The following is a 19,962-nucleotide window of genomic DNA, read 5'->3' as shown; positions in this document are numbered from 1 at the left end:
CCATTTCCAGAGAAATTTTCCTACTTCACACCTAAGTTCCTCTGTATTTTCTTGCTCTAGCTTCCCCTCTCCCTCTCTGCAGAGTTCTTTTGCCTTCCTGGAATTCAGATATTTTGAAATACAGGGGAATACAGCCCTGGCTGATCAGACAACCTCAAAAATCTTGATCAAGCATGTCCACACAGAGTCACTCTGTGAGCATAATAACCTCCAGGTTATTTATGGGGTAATGAAAAGAACCTTTCTAGCAGTGCAAGCTGCATGAGTCATGGCTAAACTGTAATTAAATAAAAATATGGTCCAGTAAGCCAAGGGCTGTAATTCACAGGAGCACTGCATAACAAATGGGCATGAAGGGTGATGAAGTTCAAAACAATGCTCTATATTAAAGTGGGCAGTGACCAACAGTTAGCTCACAGGAGAGACAAGGAATCTCCCCCTTTCCATGCTCCCCTGGTCTGGAACAAACAGGGAGGCCTGGGAACTGTTGGGACAAGGTTGACTATCTTTCTTGATGGGATGATCAAGACATCTCAGCCATCACACATCTGTATCCAGGTTTGTTGGGGTGGGGGGCTAAATCAGTGGTGAATTGCCATTTTTTCATCAGTGTTACCCCATTCCTCAGATAAGGGTTAAGAAAGACCTGAATATAAGTCTTCGGGTAAATGCCCTTACAAAATCAGAAACAGTGAAGCTGTTTGAAGGAGAGCTTTGAGACAAAACTCTTCCCATATAGCCCTGATAATCTGCACTGCTGCTGCACTTCCAATTTGATTATTTTTTCTTTCCTTTCACCTGGGGTCATACGTATGAAAATATAGTACTACCTTGCAGCAGCATACAGTAAGCAGAGGGAATATCAGTCAGTAAGGACTGTGTGCACATGGCCAGCAGGCAGACAGACTGCATCATGTTTCACTCCTGCTAGTCAAGGGCCAGTGCAGCTGTGATATTAGGGGCTGGTAGGCAGTCTGACTTGCCTTTTGTGGCTTCACTGCCATATCCTGGCAGCATGAAAACAACGATGTCTAGCTGTGCTGCAATCTCCTCCAGCTACAGTGCAGAAACTGCTCACGTTGCAATACATTCCAGAGATACTCCTGGCTTTACCCTTGGGCTTGGCCCCTTGTTCATGACAAGACCTAAAGCAGCTCTACAGAGCTCAAACCTGCCTGAGATGGTTTTCTTTGGTGATATCTATAGTCTTGAACGCTCCATTTTATCTCTGTCTCTTCCCAGTGGTGAGCAGGAGCCATCACTCACCCAGGTAGGCAGCCTGGCTGGTGGACTCGGCGAGCCCTTCCCGCCGCAGGTCCTTCCCTGCATCCCCTGGGGTAGAGCAATGGGCAGGGGAGCTCTCCAGCATGAAATTCTTGCTGCGGGAAGTGCTGATGATGCGAGGTGGCAGGAGGATATTGATAACAGTCTGGAGCAGCAGCAGGACCTCAGGCTGCTCCAGCCAGGGGCTGTCTGAGATGCATGGGGAGGGGAGAGAGAGAGAAAGATCAGGCTACATCCCATCAAAGACACCCAAAAGATCCAGACCCTGTTCAGTTCCACAATGGGGTGCAATCTCAAATGTCCCCTAAGCCAAAACTCCGTCCCCCACACCTTGTTATGCTGCTTCTCCTCCTGCAAGCAAAGGCAAAGTTTATTTTAGCACCAACACAAACACATACGAACACAGAGCTACACAGCACAAAGAAATGTCCCGTTCAGTGGTCTCATAATCTCATCTCCTTTTGACATTCCCCTCTCCCTTTACTCTTTGCTTTCATTTAGGGATTTACCAGTGATCACCCTCTATAGAAGAAATCAAGGAGCAGGACTTGTGCCAGACAAGTGGTATGGATTGGGCAGACTGTGATCCACAGGGGCACAACATTTCTGTGACCTCTGCTCCCCTCTGTGGCTTCTGCTACAACAGATTTGTCTTGCCCTGCACTCCAGTTTCAAAAGAAGGAGCACATCTATGTCAGACCTGACTCAAGAACCATGGCACAGCTGAAACAAAGAGAAGAAACAACAACAACAACTTCTCCCAGTGGGGCTTTTTTCAGTCTCGGACCTAAAGGGCACTTAGCTGACACACTAAAAAGTGACAGAAAACCAAATTAAAAAATAAAAAAATCAACAGCGAGCAGAGAAAGTGCAAACATCGGTTGTCAGAAAAGGGGAAGAAAAATTCTTTTTGTTAAATTAGTCAGACCTTTGCTTCCAGATCCTACTGTGAGCACAAATGGAATCAGTAGGTTTAAAAGCATTCCTTCCCTTCTTTCCTGATTGGTGAATGGGGAGACGACATGGCTTAGGGGAAAATCTTCTTTCAAAGCCTGTGCAGTAATAATAAGAAAGGATTAAACGATTTCATCAGCAGATCACGCACACAAGTTACTGCAGAGAATGACGATCCCCTGGGCATCCTGTTTACACAGTACACCACCAGCATTGATGTCCTGATTGAATTAGAAGGCCTGAGACCACTTAGTCAGGAGTAAAAGGAATTCACAGGGTAACATAGGTGTCACCTGCTCTTGTCACAGCCAAGAGGTAAGAAGCCCAGATTCCTAACTCATAGATATCATTAACGAAATCAGATGTATCCCACAGGAATCAGCTGAGTGTTAGTCCTAAACTCTGCACTACTGTGAATGGCATCAGGATCTGACCCAGACTACAGGGAATAAAAAAAAAAATGAATAGAGGAAATTGCACAAATGACATGATCTAAATATTCTGCTGTCCAAACATGGAGGTTATTCCCGAACACGTTTTTTTTATTCTGCCTTTGTGCTGCCCTATCATCCTCCCTAATGCAAAGAATGAACTCCTGAAAAATAAACAAAATGCACATCTACTTCTTAACGCATAGTCAAGCCTAAATTGAAAGGCCTTTCATCTTTAGAGGAGGTAATACAAATGACTGTCAGTAGAACTCTGCTTATTTGCAACTTCCCAGTTGCTACAGACTTAGCTGTGAAATGCAACTGAACTTTGCTACCCCTCAAGGTTTGCAGATCTAGGCTGAGAAATTCCAGAAGATGTTTTCTGAGGGGGTGTGAAGTACTTCTGTTTCATATCCTGCTGGAAGTATTAGGAATATGACTACTCTTGTGTTTTTCTGACATGTTTGGTTTTCATTACATTTAAAGCCCATGAAAAGAATGAGTGAACAGGGAGTAGAGGATAATAAAAGTAAAAACTCCCAATACTTTTAAAAAATGATTAATTTGGTATCTGGTTTTAAAAAAGAGAAAAGATTTCAGAGAAGGTGAATGAGGCTCTTTTTTTGCTTTTCATTAAAGAATGATTACCTCAGAGCTGGAAGAAATTTGTCCTCTTTCTATGTCAGCTGGTACCAAAATGTCCTTTTGTGCCTTATGCTCTGAGGGACAGCTCAGTGTTTTGGTCCCTATAAGCCCTCCTTCCCAAGCTGCCCCACGGCTCTGAAATACCTGCTGAAGTATTCAATTGGATGTGCCAATGCATATTTAAAAATGCAAGTTGGAGCTGGATTAGGAAATTTGTGCCTTCCTTGGTCGCCATTCTGTCTGATTTCATGCCAATGGGGAGGGAAAGGGATACAGAGGCAGGAAGACTCTGTAATAGTTATGGCACTGCTATGAGAAAGGAATAGTGATGGATTCTCCAAAAAGTCCAGGATGGGTTTTTTTATTCTGGACAACAAGGATGCTATTGAGTGAGCAGCTGAAGAGCCAAGTTGCCCTGCTTTTTTTGAGCTGGCACACTGCGTGACCAGCTCAGGTAAGAGCAGAAGAGCACAAACTCCACTCACAGTTACGCACATGGTCCCACAGAAAAGAGGTAGGGTTGCATGGATGTGACCCAGGCCAGGGCCCATTTCCCCATGGCAGGAGACTTATGATAACCCCTCAGATCCTGCAGAGAATCCTAATGTGCTTGTCAGAGCCTTAAACAGCATCAATCAGCCGAACTCCCTGGACTTCAATGGCAGTGTTAAGCTGATGGATGCTTGCTGTGGACTTGGCCTCAACAGGTGAATTCTGAGCTCAGTTCAAGCCTTCAAAAAGAAGGGAGAATTTACATGTTGCTGCTCTTTCATTTTTGGTGTATGTTCCACAGTTTTTGCCCAGCTTTTGCAGAAAGAAAACAGAGCACCCATGAGTTGGTGTCTCAACCAGAAGCTGTAACAGGCCTGGCTACAGGCCAGGGCAGACACACCTGTATCTGCAATGCTACAAGCCGGACAACAGCTGTGCTGAAGGGCAGAGGTGGCGAGAGATAAGGGCTGAGATGAAGAAGGGGTAATCCGTCAGCCACACTGGAGGGTCCTACCACTCCCATCACCTGCAATACAAACAGAGCACATCACCACAACTGACTACTTACAGTGTCATCCATGCCATATCCTCCAACGTCAGTGAAATGGAGAGGCTTTCCATCGAGCACTGAGTTGGGGTGGCTCTAGGAGAACCAGCCCCCCCAGTGGTCCTTGCAGGAGCTGGGGCCAGTGAGGAGGAGTTCTAGCAGGGAAAGGGAGGGGAGAAGAGGGAACCAGCAAGGATGGGAGGAGTGCACAGGTAACCTGGTACATTTATAAATGTACCCAGTACCGGCCCTGAATGACCAGCACTGGACCGGTGGAACAGTTAGAGTTGGAGGATATGTCATGTAACGACTGTAACAAATAAAAATATGTCATCAAAGCAAAAAGTCTGCATTGACACTGGACATCTTTTCCCTTCTCTTGCTGATCTACTTGAAAAATAATGTCCCAAGTCTGACCCAAGCTGGGTTTTGTACAATGTTCAGATTCCTCTCAAACACAGTCTGTTCTTAGGAACTCTAAGTATGATTCATCTCACCTGACCCCAGATGTCTGAAGCAGAGTCACCTGTATGTGACCTGGTCATCTGGAACTCCTTGAAATATCAGCACAAGAAAATAGCACTTCTAGGGCAGAGTTATTTGAACCATTTTGGATGTGTCCCTCAGGAAGAATTAAATCACAGGCCTGCATATGCCTGTTTCTCTCCATGACTAGACACATCTACATGATGGGAACAGGGAGAGGCTACCTGGCCGATGCCCGTGCTTAGGGGAGATGAATGCACTCTGTTTTTCTAAATTTAGCCTGGGTAGAAAGGCAGTAACCAGTTTTCTGCCAGAAAACCAAAGGACAATTTAGAGGGGGAAGAGGCAGAGCCCTTTTTTACATCACCATGGATTATTATTATTATTATTATTAGACATTTCCCCGCCTTCCTGGCTGATATCTTTTTGGGCTTTGTGATGCAACTGGTCTACACATGATACAGCATGCAGTCAGGGATGCTCCCACAGCTCACAGCAGCCAGAGTTCTGACAGCTAGAGGTAAAGAGTGATGACTGCACTTCAGCACTGCGGAGCTTTCCGCTATTTTTAGAGCACTGGCTAATTCTTAATGCAGGCCCTTTGGAGAGCTTGCTGGTGTGATTCACTCTGCCATGCCTGCTTGCCAAACTGCAAATCCATTCTAAACTTGTATTTGAGCTAACTCTGCAGCAACCCTAAGTAGTTTGAGGGCCCAGATTTGCAGTGCCTCCAAGTAGCTACCTCTGCTTGAACAAGGGAGAAGTCTTACAGACTGATGGGCTGGAACTTCCCTGCCCTTGCAGGGATGAGTGCTGTATGGACTTGAAGGACAGGAGCCAGGCAAAAATTGACATTACATTTTAACTGATGATCATTGTTTTTAAAGCTCCTCAGAGCACCAGTGAACCCTGGGAAGTTTTCTGTTACTGCAAGGAAAAATTACAACATTTTCATTCTAAGAAGAAAATGTTACAAAACCCAATAACAACAAAAATGTTGGTGCAGCCTTTCCCCTTTTATTTGTATTTTTTCCACATGGAATGTGAGCATGCAAGTTTGTTCAAATGGCTGGAGTTACACTGATACCAAATGGAGGGTTTGCCCCACTTTAACAGCTGCAGAAACACTACAATCTATCACTGAATGACCAGACAGGCTCCATCTGTATCAGCTGTCTGTTATAACACACTTAGGAGCATAAATTCTACTAAGAGTGGAACCTGAACATTGTACAGCGCAAACCTGTACTAGATCAAGCCAGGGACATTGCGAACAGTGGAGTGAATCCACCCATGTAAACCCTTCTAACTAGCCAACACCTGATGGCCTCTGACAGACCCATCAGGGTCCTTCCCCACTGGAGACGGTAGGTATCCCCAGTGCTACCCTCTCCCCGTCTCTACCAGGTGTGTGCAGTCTCCACCACCCCACTCTCCAACTTGCAGCCCTCAACTCTCAGCTCAATCTGGTGAAGGTGAATCTTCAAAGTGGTGCGTGGGAAGCGACGGAAATAAATCGCTTGACCACCGCTACTGGTCACTGTATCTCCCCATGCACCACTTCAAAAATGAACCTTGCTATCTCTAGTGTCACTTGCGAAGTCCCCTTGCAAGGGGTAAGGGGGACAGGTAAAATGACAGGAATGGGAATGAACTGTCATCTTCAGTCCAGAGAAGTCAACAGCGGGGAAAGGTTTAGCAAAGGTTCACGGGGTTGCCGCTCGGCTACTCACCAGATTGACACACACATTGATCAGAGACCTAAGGTGAGGCAGGAAGGATATGATTGGCTGCCTCTGAAGTGTCAAACAAACCCCTTCAATCAAATTGCTGGCAGGCTCCCACTCAACCTGGCGCCTGCAATACAACAGTAGGTGCCGTTAGCTGTGGCCTCCTGCCCCCCACCAGACGCTTGCAAACACGGCGACCAACACACACTGACGCCCACAGAGGAAACGTTTCAGACAGCAATGACGTCCAAGATGAGCACAAAGTGCGCAACAGAGAAAAGGTTTTACCCACGCAGCTCAGGAAAGCACAGAGCCACAGAGCACACTGGGCGTTTGAGAGAGATGAGAAACGTAGCAGAGAGGTCTGTGCCAGTGACACAAACCCCCTTGCAGCAGCAGTGGGGGATGAGCTGTGTTTCACTCCCTGATGCTTCCCTCCGACAGACAATGAATGAAAGGGAGCCACCAACAGCTGTCTCAGGTGTGCCTGTGTGGGGAGACAAGGTTTGCTGTGCCATGCTCCCAACTGAGGGCTACTCCTCCATCTCTTGTGGCTTGTTCTCACTGAAGGGAACAAAACCCCATCAGCTGTGAGTGTCCTCTGTAAGCTGCTTTTTCAGTCTAGTCTGCTCTGCCAGAATGACTCCCAGACAGTCTGCCTTAAACTTAAACTTGCCCAGCACTACAATCTTTACTTTACTCACCCTGTGCAGGAGGGCTGATTCATTCCCTACCAGCGCCAAAGCCCTTTGTTCCAGGATCCCTTCTTCCCTGACACTGCTTTTTTTGCCAAAACAGCTTTTAGGGCTCATGACAGATGCTGAATGGAGCCCTTCCTAATCATAAGCGGACATAGCATAGGTAACATCAAAGTGGCTGACATGCTTCATCACCAGGCCTGACTCTTTGGAGTAAGTATAGTTCTGAAGCCAACATCTGACTGGACACTTAGTGGGACAGAAAGACAAGGCTTGCATAACTTGTTAGCTCAAGACTAATCAACACCCTATTCAAGCTCCTCAGTGGACTTAGAGACACATCAAGTGTTCACTATGTAAGTTCTTATGCAGACCAGCATACATCTCATCTTTTAGCATCCGCTGTTCTTAAATCTCCAGAATAGTAGTTTGTTCTTGTTCTTACACGTACACTACCACCATCAGACACTGGTTTTGGAGCAGGGTGCTCAGAGGAGGCAGCATGTAAGATTCTGATGTGAGTAGCCCAATAGATAGCTCCTGGGGTTTGGCACTCAGCCTCACCTCTAAGAGGCTTCTTGGCCCAATGACATTTAAATGTAGTTGCTGCATTTGGTCCAATGGCTTTTCTGTCTCGATCCCTTTGTGTACAGAAGAGCAGTTTCAGCCAAGCATAGGTACAGGCACAGACAGAATATGAAGGGAATTTTAATTTATGAGCATTCATTCAGCTTACACAAAGAGGAAAGAGCATCAGGAACAGGAAGACTCCTAAGCTGCCTTTGAGGCAGAAGAAAGTATGAGCGAAAAAAGAAAGAATGAGCGAGAAGCAGGCAAGATATGGCAAAGAATCAAACCAACAGGAAGGAGAAGCATCAAAATTTCTGCCTCTAAATTCCCTGCAAGGGCAGGAATTTCTTAAAGTAGATTATCAGCCAAAGGAAAGTGATAGGTAATGATGCCAGAAAGAAGAGATCACCTCCCTATTATTTGCTCCATCTCAGTTGTTTACATATGATTCCCACTGGGACCTAAAGTTTTGTGTCTGAGTCCTAAATTCTGATGTTCTCTAACATCATCTGGCTTCTCAGCTGAGACTGCCAACAAAGTGATTGATTCAAGGAATTGGACATATGCCCATGTGGGTGACTGAGACCAATAACTGTTTTTACTCAGATCACTGGAAAATCTGCAGGGTTGGGAGATTTTACACTACCCAGAGTGGATTTGTGTCACTGCCTCTGAGGTGGGAATGCTCCATATTGAATACTTCTTGAAGTCGCCAAAGCCTGTACCATAAAGCTACTATGTGATGACCCAGGCTTTCACCAGCCACTGACTAGATGTAATCAATGCAGTTCTGCTCCCTTTACTAAGGAGCATTCAGAAGCTACTGCACAGCTGCAGACTATTTTTATTTTTACAGAGAACATAACAGTATTTTTGTAAGAAGGCATGCTAGAAATACTCTTACTAAGCTTTAACTTTCCATTAAAAAATAATATTCACCTCCTCAACTCACAACTAAAATAAATAAAGAGGGTAGTGAGATGGTACAAATCTGAAGACTTGTTTTGGAGAAAGAAAAATGAGATTTCTGGAAGTTCTCTTTGTAGTTCTTAATAACCATGCATTTCTTCTTTTGCTACCAGAAGACACAACAAAAATGTCAACATAAATGCACACTTACAGAGATAAAAACATTTTTTCATTTTCTGATATGTTGTAAAGGTTCACTGTAACGTGACAGTTTTAGTTTGATGACATACCCACACTTCAAGGCTTGCAACATCAGAAACGGACCCCAGAGGGTTTCCATAATACCTGCTCACCTCAAAGTAGGCATCTTGTGAATTTTATTGAACATACGATCCAATCTCTTTAAGATGAGGATAAGGGCAGGTCTCACCGCCTCAGCTGTCCAGTCAGTGATGGGCAGCATCTCCATGATGTAGCGCCGGAGACCTCGGCTTTCCATTGTCTGCGTGTCATAAGGTGCCAGCTTCAGCAGGGAATGTGCGATTTCTGCCAATCTAAAACCAAGGTTTGTGAAGAGGAAAATCAAATATAACTTGCATTTCTCCACACATGCCAATGAACTAACAGATAAATCTTCAGTAGCCTAGTAAAAAGAAAAAGATGCAAAAGTCAAATGTGCTGCTATTTAAACTCTTAGACCCGATACCACAGTTCCTGGTCTCTGAAGATTCTTTTGCGGGAATCACTGTTTATATTAATGTACTTCTGAATGGTCTAAATAATATTTTTACATTGATATTAAAGGAACATCAGGAATCACAGATTTGTGTAGCTAAAAACAAAGTACCTGAGCTCTTAGTAAGACTGCATTGCAAATGTCTGTGAAACACAGACTTGACATCACCTCTCTGTCAATGAATGATTTGGTTTCCTGTTGTGCTTGTTTTTCAGTATCACCACTTTAAAAGTCTCACTGTGCCATTATCAGGTGTTACATTTTAAACATAATGTGCTGTCACATAGGTTTACACAACATGTACTTTGTATGTTTACTCCCTGCAGCTTTGATTTGTTTCTCCTAACACCTCTACAGATTGTGTTGCTGTTGTTTCTTCTAACCCTCCCAGATGGCCTTGCCGATGGCATTTTCTGTATTGACTGTGAAATACCATGGCAACATTTAACTTACACTTGCAGTTTGACAAAGACCTACTGAAATACTTGAATATTTGCGGTAGACAAAGACAAGTAATAGAGCTACACCTACTAATAAAAGGGATAGAAACCTGTGTACTCCCTGAAACATTAATAGTCTTTGTAGTGGACTATTACAGTACAATCCTATTCATATTGTGGGGGCTTCTTCTGAAATGCCTTCAACTAATGGAGCATATTTCCATTCTCTTTAAAATCTGCCTAGCAATATCAAGGGCAACAAGTTCCTCACATTAACCTAAAGTGCTATAAAAGTATTTCTTTATCCAGTATTTCTTTATTATTACTTTTCACAACTACTTCGTCCCACTGTGGAGTAGGTCTGTTTTCTTAAACACTGTGAAATTTAAATTATCATATAATTATTCTTCTTTCTGGCAATACAATATCAGTGGCACATAATGGTATATGAAAACTTTCCTATGCATTATAAAATGCAAGATCCATCTCATCCAACTTGAGATGTCAATCTTGATTAACCTTCTAGCTCCATTCATGCAGAAATAAGCAACCTGGGAAATTCTTATCTTCCTGAAATACTGGCATAAACAGCTCATTGGATGTGCTTCTCCCTTTTCATTGGGTCCAAAGAGATCTTTATGACTTTTGCAGACTAAACATTTAACTTTTAAATGGCTAAAATTGGGTGAGATGAATGCTGCCTGAAGGGACTAGCATATTATCTTGTTTTCTGAAGTCTTTGAAATGGTATCTGTCAGCCTCGCAAGACCATGCCTGTCACATCACATTCTGGTAAATCTCTACTTAGAAAAGTTTTGTTCCTGCAGTGGTTAAATCCTGTCAGTCATTTCACTGGTACTTATGAAATGAATTTATGTAAGAATCAAGACAATGTTTGCTTTTATTTAGGACTAACTGTGATAAAGCAACTCAGGTTCCAATCCCAATAAAGCAGTTATTTCCAGCGCTTTCCAGGAGACATCAGAGCACAGCTCATTATCTTCTGCAGATCAGTCCCTTAGTTTGACTGCTGTAACCTTTGACCATGAAAGACACTCTCTCTCGAAAAGAACGCACTATTTGCTGGCTACTACTGTGTACTGTGACTCTACTTCATGGAAATGTTCTCAGAAGAAAGTATCTTTCCAGAAAATATACCAATAACACCTTCTGTACATATGGATTAAGTTTGTTAAACTCATCTTTTAAGAGAGGGATATAAAATAGTTTAAGAACAATTAAACTCAATTACTCTGGAATATAAAAAGATGTAGAAATGAAGTTCCCACATTACCGTTAAACTGCAAATACTCAGAGCTTTCTAACGTTACATACAAATGTAAGACTAGGATAGTAAAAGGAAGCAAGCCCCTTACTTTACTGCACTAAATAAAGTTTGTTCATCAGACACATGTTCCTCACTCCCACCGAAATCAGAAAAAAAAATCACCCCAACATAATCTCTCCTAAGAATCTCACCTTTGATTCTAACATAAGATTAAAGTTCTTATCTCAGGCTTGTATTGCTAAAATTCATGGAGGTTGTAATACAACTAAACAGATGTATTGATTTCTGAGGCTTGGGTAGAATTTAAAGGAAAAAATGTAAAGGTGGCACTGCAAAAGCAGCCATGTCCATCAGGTTTTCAGTTTTTTGCAGCCAAGCGCTATATAAGAGTGACATGCAGCTGTGGAAACAGACATCTCTTGTTTAAAATTACCCTCTAAATTATTAAACATTTGCCAGAGGGGGGTAACACTACATTCAATTCATATGCAAACACACAAACCAAACAAAAAACACCTCCCAATTCCCAAAGGAATTTGCAGCATTTGTTAAACAAGACCTAAATTAATGTCAAACTCAATTTTATGTTGTACAGAGACAGCCTGAATCCAACAATCTCTAATTGTGACAGAATCTGCCAGCTAAGTGGCTTTGCCATTTATTTCAGAGCATGCATGTAAAAAGTAGAAGAGTTTTTTGAGGGTTTTCCATGGTGTAGGGAGCAGGAACAGATCTGGCTCAGTGCATTGCTAGGATCTGTCACCCTTCAGCTTCCCTTACAGGGCACTCCTGAGGAGAAAGGTATAGTGCTCAAACAGAGAAATAATTTGCAGCCAGAATGGCCTCTTGGGGTTCAGGGCGCAACATAAATTACTGTTAAAGTGGTTCTAATTCACTTTTAAGGCCAGTCCCAGACATATCTATCTTTGCTATCTTCCCTATTTACTTTATACTCTACTGAGCACCGCTTGGCTTAGGCCATAAAAAAACCCCGACCTCTTGGTATTTAGCTGTTCTGTATTCAAAGAATGATCCTGAAGTATTTCTGTCTCATAAAAGAATTCAGATAGCTGTCTCCCTGTGACCCCCCCGCCAAGGGATACACTATGACTGCCTCATATTAATCCCAGTTTTCCTTCTGACAAGTGCTAGTCAGAACAGTGCTAAGTGTGGCTAACTCAGAGAGTATCTGTGCTGTTTTCACTTGAGTTTATGTTTCCTCAGATAATACTAGGTGAGAAAGGAGTTCCTCCTGAAAATTAGTGAAAAACTGACAACAGAATCAGATCCATTCCCTCTCAGCCCGCTGCTTTTGTTGTCTTTTACATCTGGACAAACTTGTTAGTAGCACCTTGTGTTATTTTGTGTTTACCATGAATTGCAAACACAGAGAAGAGAATTAAGTCCAAAGTGCTCAGAAGACCCTACCCCCAACTCCTTCTAGTCAGCACCACATGAAACAGTTTGCAGGGAGCATCCAACCAGCAAGCTGGGCTCAGTGCTGCAGCTTAATAAAAAAAGTCTTGTGCACCTGCTGTATCTCGCGCTGAGGTGGTGGTCCTGTAAATGCCTCCATCCTCCCCTGTATTTCAGGCATTTATGCAATACAGTGCAGTGGTTGCTCTGCCCTTCTTACTTGTTAGCAGCTGGTTCTGATGCAAGTGTCACAGGAGAGGATAAAGGTCGTATTCAGTCAGCTAGGCAGCTTCCCCACCCTTTGCCCTGCAGAGGCAGCCTTATCTGCTCTGCTCCTCGCTGCAACTTATTCTGATGTATCAGATGGGCTTCCACAGAGCTATTTCATCCACTGGGGATTGGGGTCTGAATGAGACCGGAGGAGAGCGTATGAAATCTTTCTTACACACAAGCAGCATCAGGTACAATCTAAGGAAAATCCAAAACAAGCTCTACATGTTTCAGACAGTACAATACAACTACACTACCAAAAAGTGACAGTCTGCTATTATGAAACATTGAGAACTAAAAGAAAGGAATCCCCCTGAAATGAAGAAGTAAAAGCAGAATGCCTGTGGAATACCTCATGTGGGACTTCACATCCAGCAGCTCCAGAGAAGTCACTCGGGGCTCACCAGCCAGATTCTGCAAAATCTTCAGCCTTGGACCACAGTGCTTATAAAACTCTGTGCAGATATTCAGCAATGACTCCCGCGGTCTCCTGAACTCCTCTCTGGCAATTCGTTCATCCAGCTCCTCTCGGGGAAGACCCTGGCCCTCCTCCAGTAAGTGAAGGTTCTCCCTGGAGGATATAAAAAGAGGAAAAGAAGGAAGTATTATATGCAGTGGAAGAGCAGAGATAGATTATAACAACGTCTCTAGGATGTTTTTGCAATAGATGCTTTCCCTTGCAATTGAAAAGAAAGATAGTTGTATCTGCAATAAAACATAAAGTTGGGGGAAATTATCACCTGCGAAGTCCTGTTAAGAATATGAATAATTTCTATATGGACTATCCTTTGCTACCCTCCCCTGAAAAAAGGCTGCCTGTCACAGCAACAGTGAGTGGGACCCAGTGAACCTGGAAACTCCTGGGGAACAGTTCATCACACGGCCGGGAAGATTGGGTGAAAATTTTACTGTACCTGATAAAGTGTAGTTTGGCTCCCTGTTCTGGGTACCTAGGAAAACAGAAACAGTGTAGTTGTAAACAGCAGCTTAGTGATGCCTGAACCGTGCCTTTCTGAAAGAAAGCGACACTGTTCTAGCCTAGGGGTATACTCGCCATGGGCAGGATGGTATCTTATATCACTAGAACAATGGCTACATGTAGTTAGTGACCACATTGAATGGCCTTTACCTCCCAACTGGCAGCAAACAACAGATTGCTATAGTTATTGCCCTTGCTATGAAAGGAAAAAATTCAGGCTTAAAAAACACAGCCATCTTCCAAGCAATTTCTCTTACTGATTTTCACCCCAGTGCTCAGTCTGTTTCATGAAACCAGAGCTCACCTAGTGGAAAGAATACCTCAGAGTGTTTTTTTGTTTTGCTGTCATTTTCTCTTGCCACTTCTTGTTGAGAAAGCATTAACAAACCCTGTACCACTTGGCTAACACATCCAAGGCTGGAACAGCGATCATTCTACCATCATGAGACTCCTGCTGTTGCTAGCAGATGTCTGTTGCAATGGTAACACAACATAAGAAACAAGAGCAGGAAACCTGGAGCAGTGCAAAAATATTTTGGATCAGAGATTGAATGTTTGATAATCAGAAATATCTGGAAATGTAAACCAAAATGTTTGAGTCACACAGCACCAAGAGTCCCTGCATTGCCTGTCAGCAGATACATAGTAACTGCTCTCCAAAATCAGCAGACAAATAATAAACCATTGCTTTCCATTACACCTTATTTTCCTTAGACTATGCAATCTTGCAATGGGAGTAAACGGCATAGAACCACTTCAGACTTGAACCTGAAGGGGTTTATCTGCTTCTCAGATCTGGGACTGAAAGTCAAAGCTGTGTTTAATCCATGTCTGAATCGGTCTTAAAGAATAACACACTGATTCCAGGAGTTACCAACCAAGACGTGTGCACTACACATCTATAAATTGACATAATAGCCCTTCAGTGATCCATGTAGAGAGTGATTTCTATCTCCTTTTGATACAAAAGACAACAGGGAATAACTTGGAAAGCATATCTTGCCAGAAGGGTGTTCCTGATTTACAGTCTTATACAGCCCATGGTATGGTACTAGACTATTGGCTGTGCATAGACTTACTACCAGCTGTTAACAAACAAAAGAGAAATCCAGAGGAATTCTGCTCGGGAAGAACAGCTGCTGCAGCTTTTGCTAGGGTAAAATTCCCTTTCCAGGTCAGCACAAATATTCAGATTTTAAGCACAGTAAGGCATAGCCTGGCCAGGAGAAGGCAGGGCTATCCAGAAGAGTAATCAGTACTGCAAAGAAAACCTTCATAATCCCAAATGCTTGTGGGTAGATTTTATAACAAGATTTCTTAAGCCCTTGCTCTATGCCTGAGTAAATTGTCCTGTGGCTTTGCCTAATTTGCAGCAGCCTAATTGGAATGGCCAATATGGCCAAGGAACAGTATTACAGTCTGCTGTTGTCACCTCCTTTCTTATTTCCTTCTTCCATGTGAAGTTTTTTTGTGTGTGTTTTTTGTGGTTTTTTTTTTAAGAAGGACAAAAATATTCCCAGTCATTCTTTCTTTTCTCTCAAATTCTCTGCTACTCGCTCCTTTGCTATCTGTAACTGCAAAAAAATCCCAGACCCCTGTGGAGATAAAGATGATAGGAAGAGACCATAGGAAAAATAAAAGGAAATGGGAAGGGAAGGGAAGGGAAGAAAACTAGAGGAGGTGCAAGTCTCTGCGAGTCTCAGCTGATGTGCAGTTTGAGCTCGTACTGCTGTTCAGTCTCTCAGAACAAGGCCAGAAGGATCTGACCCTTCTGCTATCCAAGTGTGGTCTGCCCAGTGGTTGCTTTGACAGTGGACTTGGAAGCAAAGCAGAGAACTAAGGGACATAGTTGCTTTGTCAGTATACTACAGTGTGAAAAGGGAATAAAGAAAAAGACATTTAGCTGTTCAGAAAAATGTGAAAGAAAGAAAGGAGGGAAGGAGGGAAGGAGGGAAGGAGGGAAGGAGGGAAGGAGGGAAGGAGGGAAGGAGGGAAGGAGGGCAAGCGTACTGACTTACCTGGTGTTCACACCTGCTGACATGGTGTGGTTTGCTGTTGTGGTCCCTTTATGGCCTTGGTCACATCGACTCATCTGTGGGGCTGTCATAGGCCTGGCAAAGGGAAGGTGAATAGCACACTAAACACTAAATCTAACAAGGGCACTGAAATTCTGCTTGTGATCTGGTGAAATTTAGCACTAATTTTACCATGTCTAAAACTCAACCAATATTGAAGCTAAGTTGCATATAGTGACCTCCTGTGCCTTCCCTCTCTCCAGACTGATAACCAATGTCTAAAACTCAACCAATATTGAAGCTAAGTTGCATATAGTGACCTCCTGTGCCTTCCCTCTCTCCAGACTGATAACCAAACACAGGCTCAGACCTTTGAACCATGCGGGTTACCTGGTGAGAACTTCTACACTGTACAAGAGGGCCTGCAAAGAGGTGGCAAGGGCAGCCATAGCAGCAATCTCCTCACGAGCCGCTGTTGCAGTCTCCACTTGAGAGGTTTGTCGCTTCAGTTTCTGCAAGTAACAGGGAACCAACGCTTCCAAGACCATCAGCATCTGGAGGCTGGAAAAATAACCAATACTCAGTCTGTTTTATTTTGTCAATCCTGAAACTCAAATCAGGTGGAGGCTTAAGTTTCTATCTAAAGACCCATGGATCTCTCACTGGCCTTGTGATTTCATTGCTTCTCACTAGATAAGCAGTCCTGGGCCAAAGAAACTCTTGGATCAGGGACGTCAGGGGGAAAATTATCTGATGCATGAAACAATAATAAGAAAAACAACCCAGATTTCTGGGTATCTTGCGAATGTCATCCATTTGCAGACATTCGTTTTCCCTTCCAAAGAGTCCTTTCTTCTTTGGTTCCCCCTTGGAAACTAACTTTCTTGCTTTACCAGTTTACCTCCCCTGTCTCTGTATCTTCCTGTTCTTTCCAGCTGCCTGCTTCTCCCCCTCCAGTTCCCTCTCCATTGTCTCTAACAGAAACCTGCAGGACACAGTGTAATCCCCACCTGGAAATACAGCATAGGTTTTGCTGCTCAGACTGCCATCCAGCTTAGTGCTGCAGCCAGCGGCTGGCAGGATTTGGAGCTGGTGCCCTCGGAAAGGTATCAACAGGCAGAGGCTTGCCTTCACAGAGAAGCCCCGTGCTTGGAATGCATTTCTATATTCTTTGCCTCCATTTGTCTGCCTTGCTTTCACATGCTATATGCAGCTTTTATGCCTTTTCTGAGTCTGCACAAACCAAGAAAACAGATTAGCACCTTCTGAATGATTCAGGAGCATAGGCCACCACTGTCACACACAGCTTGATGGCTTCACTGATCGAAAAGGTCAGGTCTTCATTCCCATAGCAGAAGTCTGAGGGAGTAAAGCAATATGAGAAGACTATCACACAAACACACTGACTATGAAAGGAACTAGCACACTTCTTCCTTTTTCCCCTTTTCAATTGTTTGTTTCTCATGTTAACAATCTCCAATAGGCTCTTGATTTTTGACAAAAATTTGTCTATAAAAAGAAAACATATGCTGCACTCCCACTTGCACCCTGCCATCCAAGAACTCAGTAGGTGAGAAACAGTTCTCAGTAGGTCAAATCACTGCTGAGCATAAGGCCTACAGCTGCTACTGGAGTCCCCTTTCAAACATCACCCATGACAAGTAAAATCTTAAGCTTATACATGACAAGGACACATGTCAACTTAATGACAATTTTTATGCTCCCTCTGCTTTTTCCTAGATCTTTCCACTGCACTAAAAATGATGCTGATACACCGGTGATGGCAGAAAACAGTTTTACTTCTAAAAAAATCAAGCCCCTTCTATACTGAAAGCCACGTGGGCGCCAGCACCAAAGTGAGTCTGGTTTGCTAGTGATTTGAGAAAAAGTTTTCAAAAGTATTTAAGTCTCATACTACGAATATTACCTTGGGGATAATTAGTGCCAGGCACCAAGAAACCGAAGTATCAAAAGACTAATATTTGTAATACAACTATAGTCCCATTTTCAGAAGTGACTCTGGTATATAGGAGCCCAAGTCAAAGTTAAGGTCCCACAGCATGTAAATCACTTTGAATAATGGAACTTGGAAGTCAGATATTTTAGATAATTCTGGTCTTCATATGGAAAATACCAGGCACACAACATACTCATCTACAGTCTCATCGTCAACACACACTTGGGAATTTTCAGAGATGCCTTTGCATAACCCTCCACAGAAAACCCAAAGCTTTCATATAAATGTTTGCTACAATCCACAAAGAGGAAGAAATATCTTCCGTTTCTGTACCATTTTATATTATAACTTGTGGTATAATTGTTCAGCATCATAAAATCCCAGTATGCTGCATTTTAAGTCTAAGGCTAGACAGGCTTTATAGTTCATCAAAATCAGTATTATTTAAGGGAAATGCAAATTTGGAAAATAAGTTGAAGATCCTTATAAAAATCAACAAAATACACTTCTCTGCAAATCACAAAGCTGCCAAATTCTTAAATGCTGCATTGCATGGATAACTATCAAGAGACACAGTGTCCTGGATACATCATACAGCTATATATACTCTGCTTTGTGATAAATCAACACGCTCCCTAGAACTCAGCACTGTTGGATGTCTGAATGGCATCCATCATTTACTAGTCATAATCTGCCCACGGGAGAGGATGCTTTTGTTTCCTGCCCACATGGAGCAGAGGAGAGGATAACACTGATCTTGTCAGCGTGATACAGTTTATCAGGCATCTTTATTCTTCACCCACACATGATAGAATTCAAAATGCCAGGGGCTAGTCTCAGACTAGTAGGCTCCATGCAGAAAAAGTAACTTTGGAATAAAATAAATTAATAATTCCCCTCCTGCAGAAAATATCAAAAGGATGGTGGTGATAAAGCCAACCTTAAAAGCCTCATGAGCCATCAGTAACAGATGTGACTGCATTCTGGAAGGAAAAGGGCCCTGAACAAATCATGCTGCATCAAATGCATGTTCAATCAATAAATAACAAACCAGAATTACTGAATAAAGGGTGCTTTTCTATTACCTAATGACTTGAGAGGCTTTTCTGCTTTCACCAGCTCTAAGATGTCCAAAATGTCTGGAGTATCTCCCTCTAAAGACTGCAGCAGGTCAAACAGGCATTGAGCTGACACTCCTTTGCTGGTTCCATTGTTTGTAGCATCCTGTTTCAAAAACAGACATTTGTGGTTGATTTGCTGAGGGCTTGTGTGCATTCCAGGAGTCTTTATCTGGAGGTATGAGCAACCTTTTGGGGTTTTTTTTGACAAAGGGCCCACATGGAGTTCAAACAGTAAGTCTTGCCTGACTCAACAGATTGATGCTACAGTGGAAGCACGATCTAAAAGCTGCACACAGCTTTACTTCCCAGAAACAGCAGATCTTTGCTGCCCTGTGAAGGAGAAAGATGTGTGTGTTTATAGTGTATATGCAGTTAGATTTGGCAATCCCACTTCAAATTAAAATTCCATTAACTTGTTTTAACTCATTAAAATGTTAAAAAGTAATTAGTAAATATTTGAAACCATGGCTAATCCAGTCTTACAGTTCACATGCACGAAAACTTGGCATTAAGCTTTTAGTTCCTGTTGCTGGATTCTAAGAGAGGTTTTGTATTTAAAGAGTTACAAATCATTATTGTCCTTTTACAATCTCATACACAGAAATTTAAAGTGAGATCACATTTACTAGCCTAGATACCAGCGGCCCATTATCTCAGCATTCTGCTCAGTCAACTGATGAACAGAAGCATGCAGAAATAAGTTCAGGAAATGGTTCTGTGCAGCATCAAGTGCAGTAAACACATGTTCAATGAGAACTGTGCTGCTGCTCCAGCTGTTTTCTCTTTGTGATCTCTGATGGGGGACTGGCTGCATACACAGGCTTCCCCATGCTGAGACTAGGGAATGGCTTTTACTCACAGGGAACTCCAGGAGAGGGGCCACACTTGCAAACAGCTGCAGAATAAAGGGCTTGCGATGCAGAACGTAGAACTGGCGGCATGCAAACTCAATCGCTTGGCGTAACTGTGGGTTGCTTTCATAGTCAGCGTATAC

General features: G+C 43.0%; 1 protein-coding gene across 12 annotated transcripts in view; it reads right to left on the bottom strand.

Annotated features, from left to right (window-relative positions):
- The window catches only part of UNC80 (unc-80 homolog, NALCN channel complex subunit), a 132,964-nt gene that overhangs the window by 19,115 nt on the left and 93,887 nt on the right, over positions 1–19,962 (bottom strand). For all 12 annotated transcript variants that reach the window (XM_054829417.1, XM_054829422.1, XM_054829418.1 and 9 more), the window contains 12 exons: positions 19,828–19,962; positions 18,933–19,071; positions 17,153–17,249; positions 16,281–16,451; positions 15,894–15,986; positions 13,811–13,846; positions 13,249–13,467; positions 9,100–9,300; positions 6,573–6,696; positions 4,207–4,332; positions 2,213–2,336; positions 1,267–1,473 (listed from right to left, as the gene is read on the bottom strand). In XM_054829417.1, the coding sequence (XP_054685392.1) occupies positions 1,267–1,473; positions 2,213–2,336; positions 4,207–4,332; positions 6,573–6,696; positions 9,100–9,300; positions 13,249–13,467; positions 13,811–13,846; positions 15,894–15,986; positions 16,281–16,451; positions 17,153–17,249; positions 18,933–19,071; positions 19,828–19,962 (1,672 nt within the window). The remainder of the gene's footprint in view (positions 1–1,266; positions 1,474–2,212; positions 2,337–4,206; positions 4,333–6,572; positions 6,697–9,099; positions 9,301–13,248; positions 13,468–13,810; positions 13,847–15,893; positions 15,987–16,280; positions 16,452–17,152; positions 17,250–18,932; positions 19,072–19,827) is intronic.

This window comes from Grus americana, chromosome 6 (assembly GCF_028858705.1).
Source record: "Grus americana isolate bGruAme1 chromosome 6, bGruAme1.mat, whole genome shotgun sequence".
Classification (NCBI taxonomy): domain Eukaryota; kingdom Metazoa; phylum Chordata; class Aves; order Gruiformes; family Gruidae; genus Grus; species Grus americana.
This window is presented reverse-complemented; position numbering and strand designations above follow the sequence as displayed.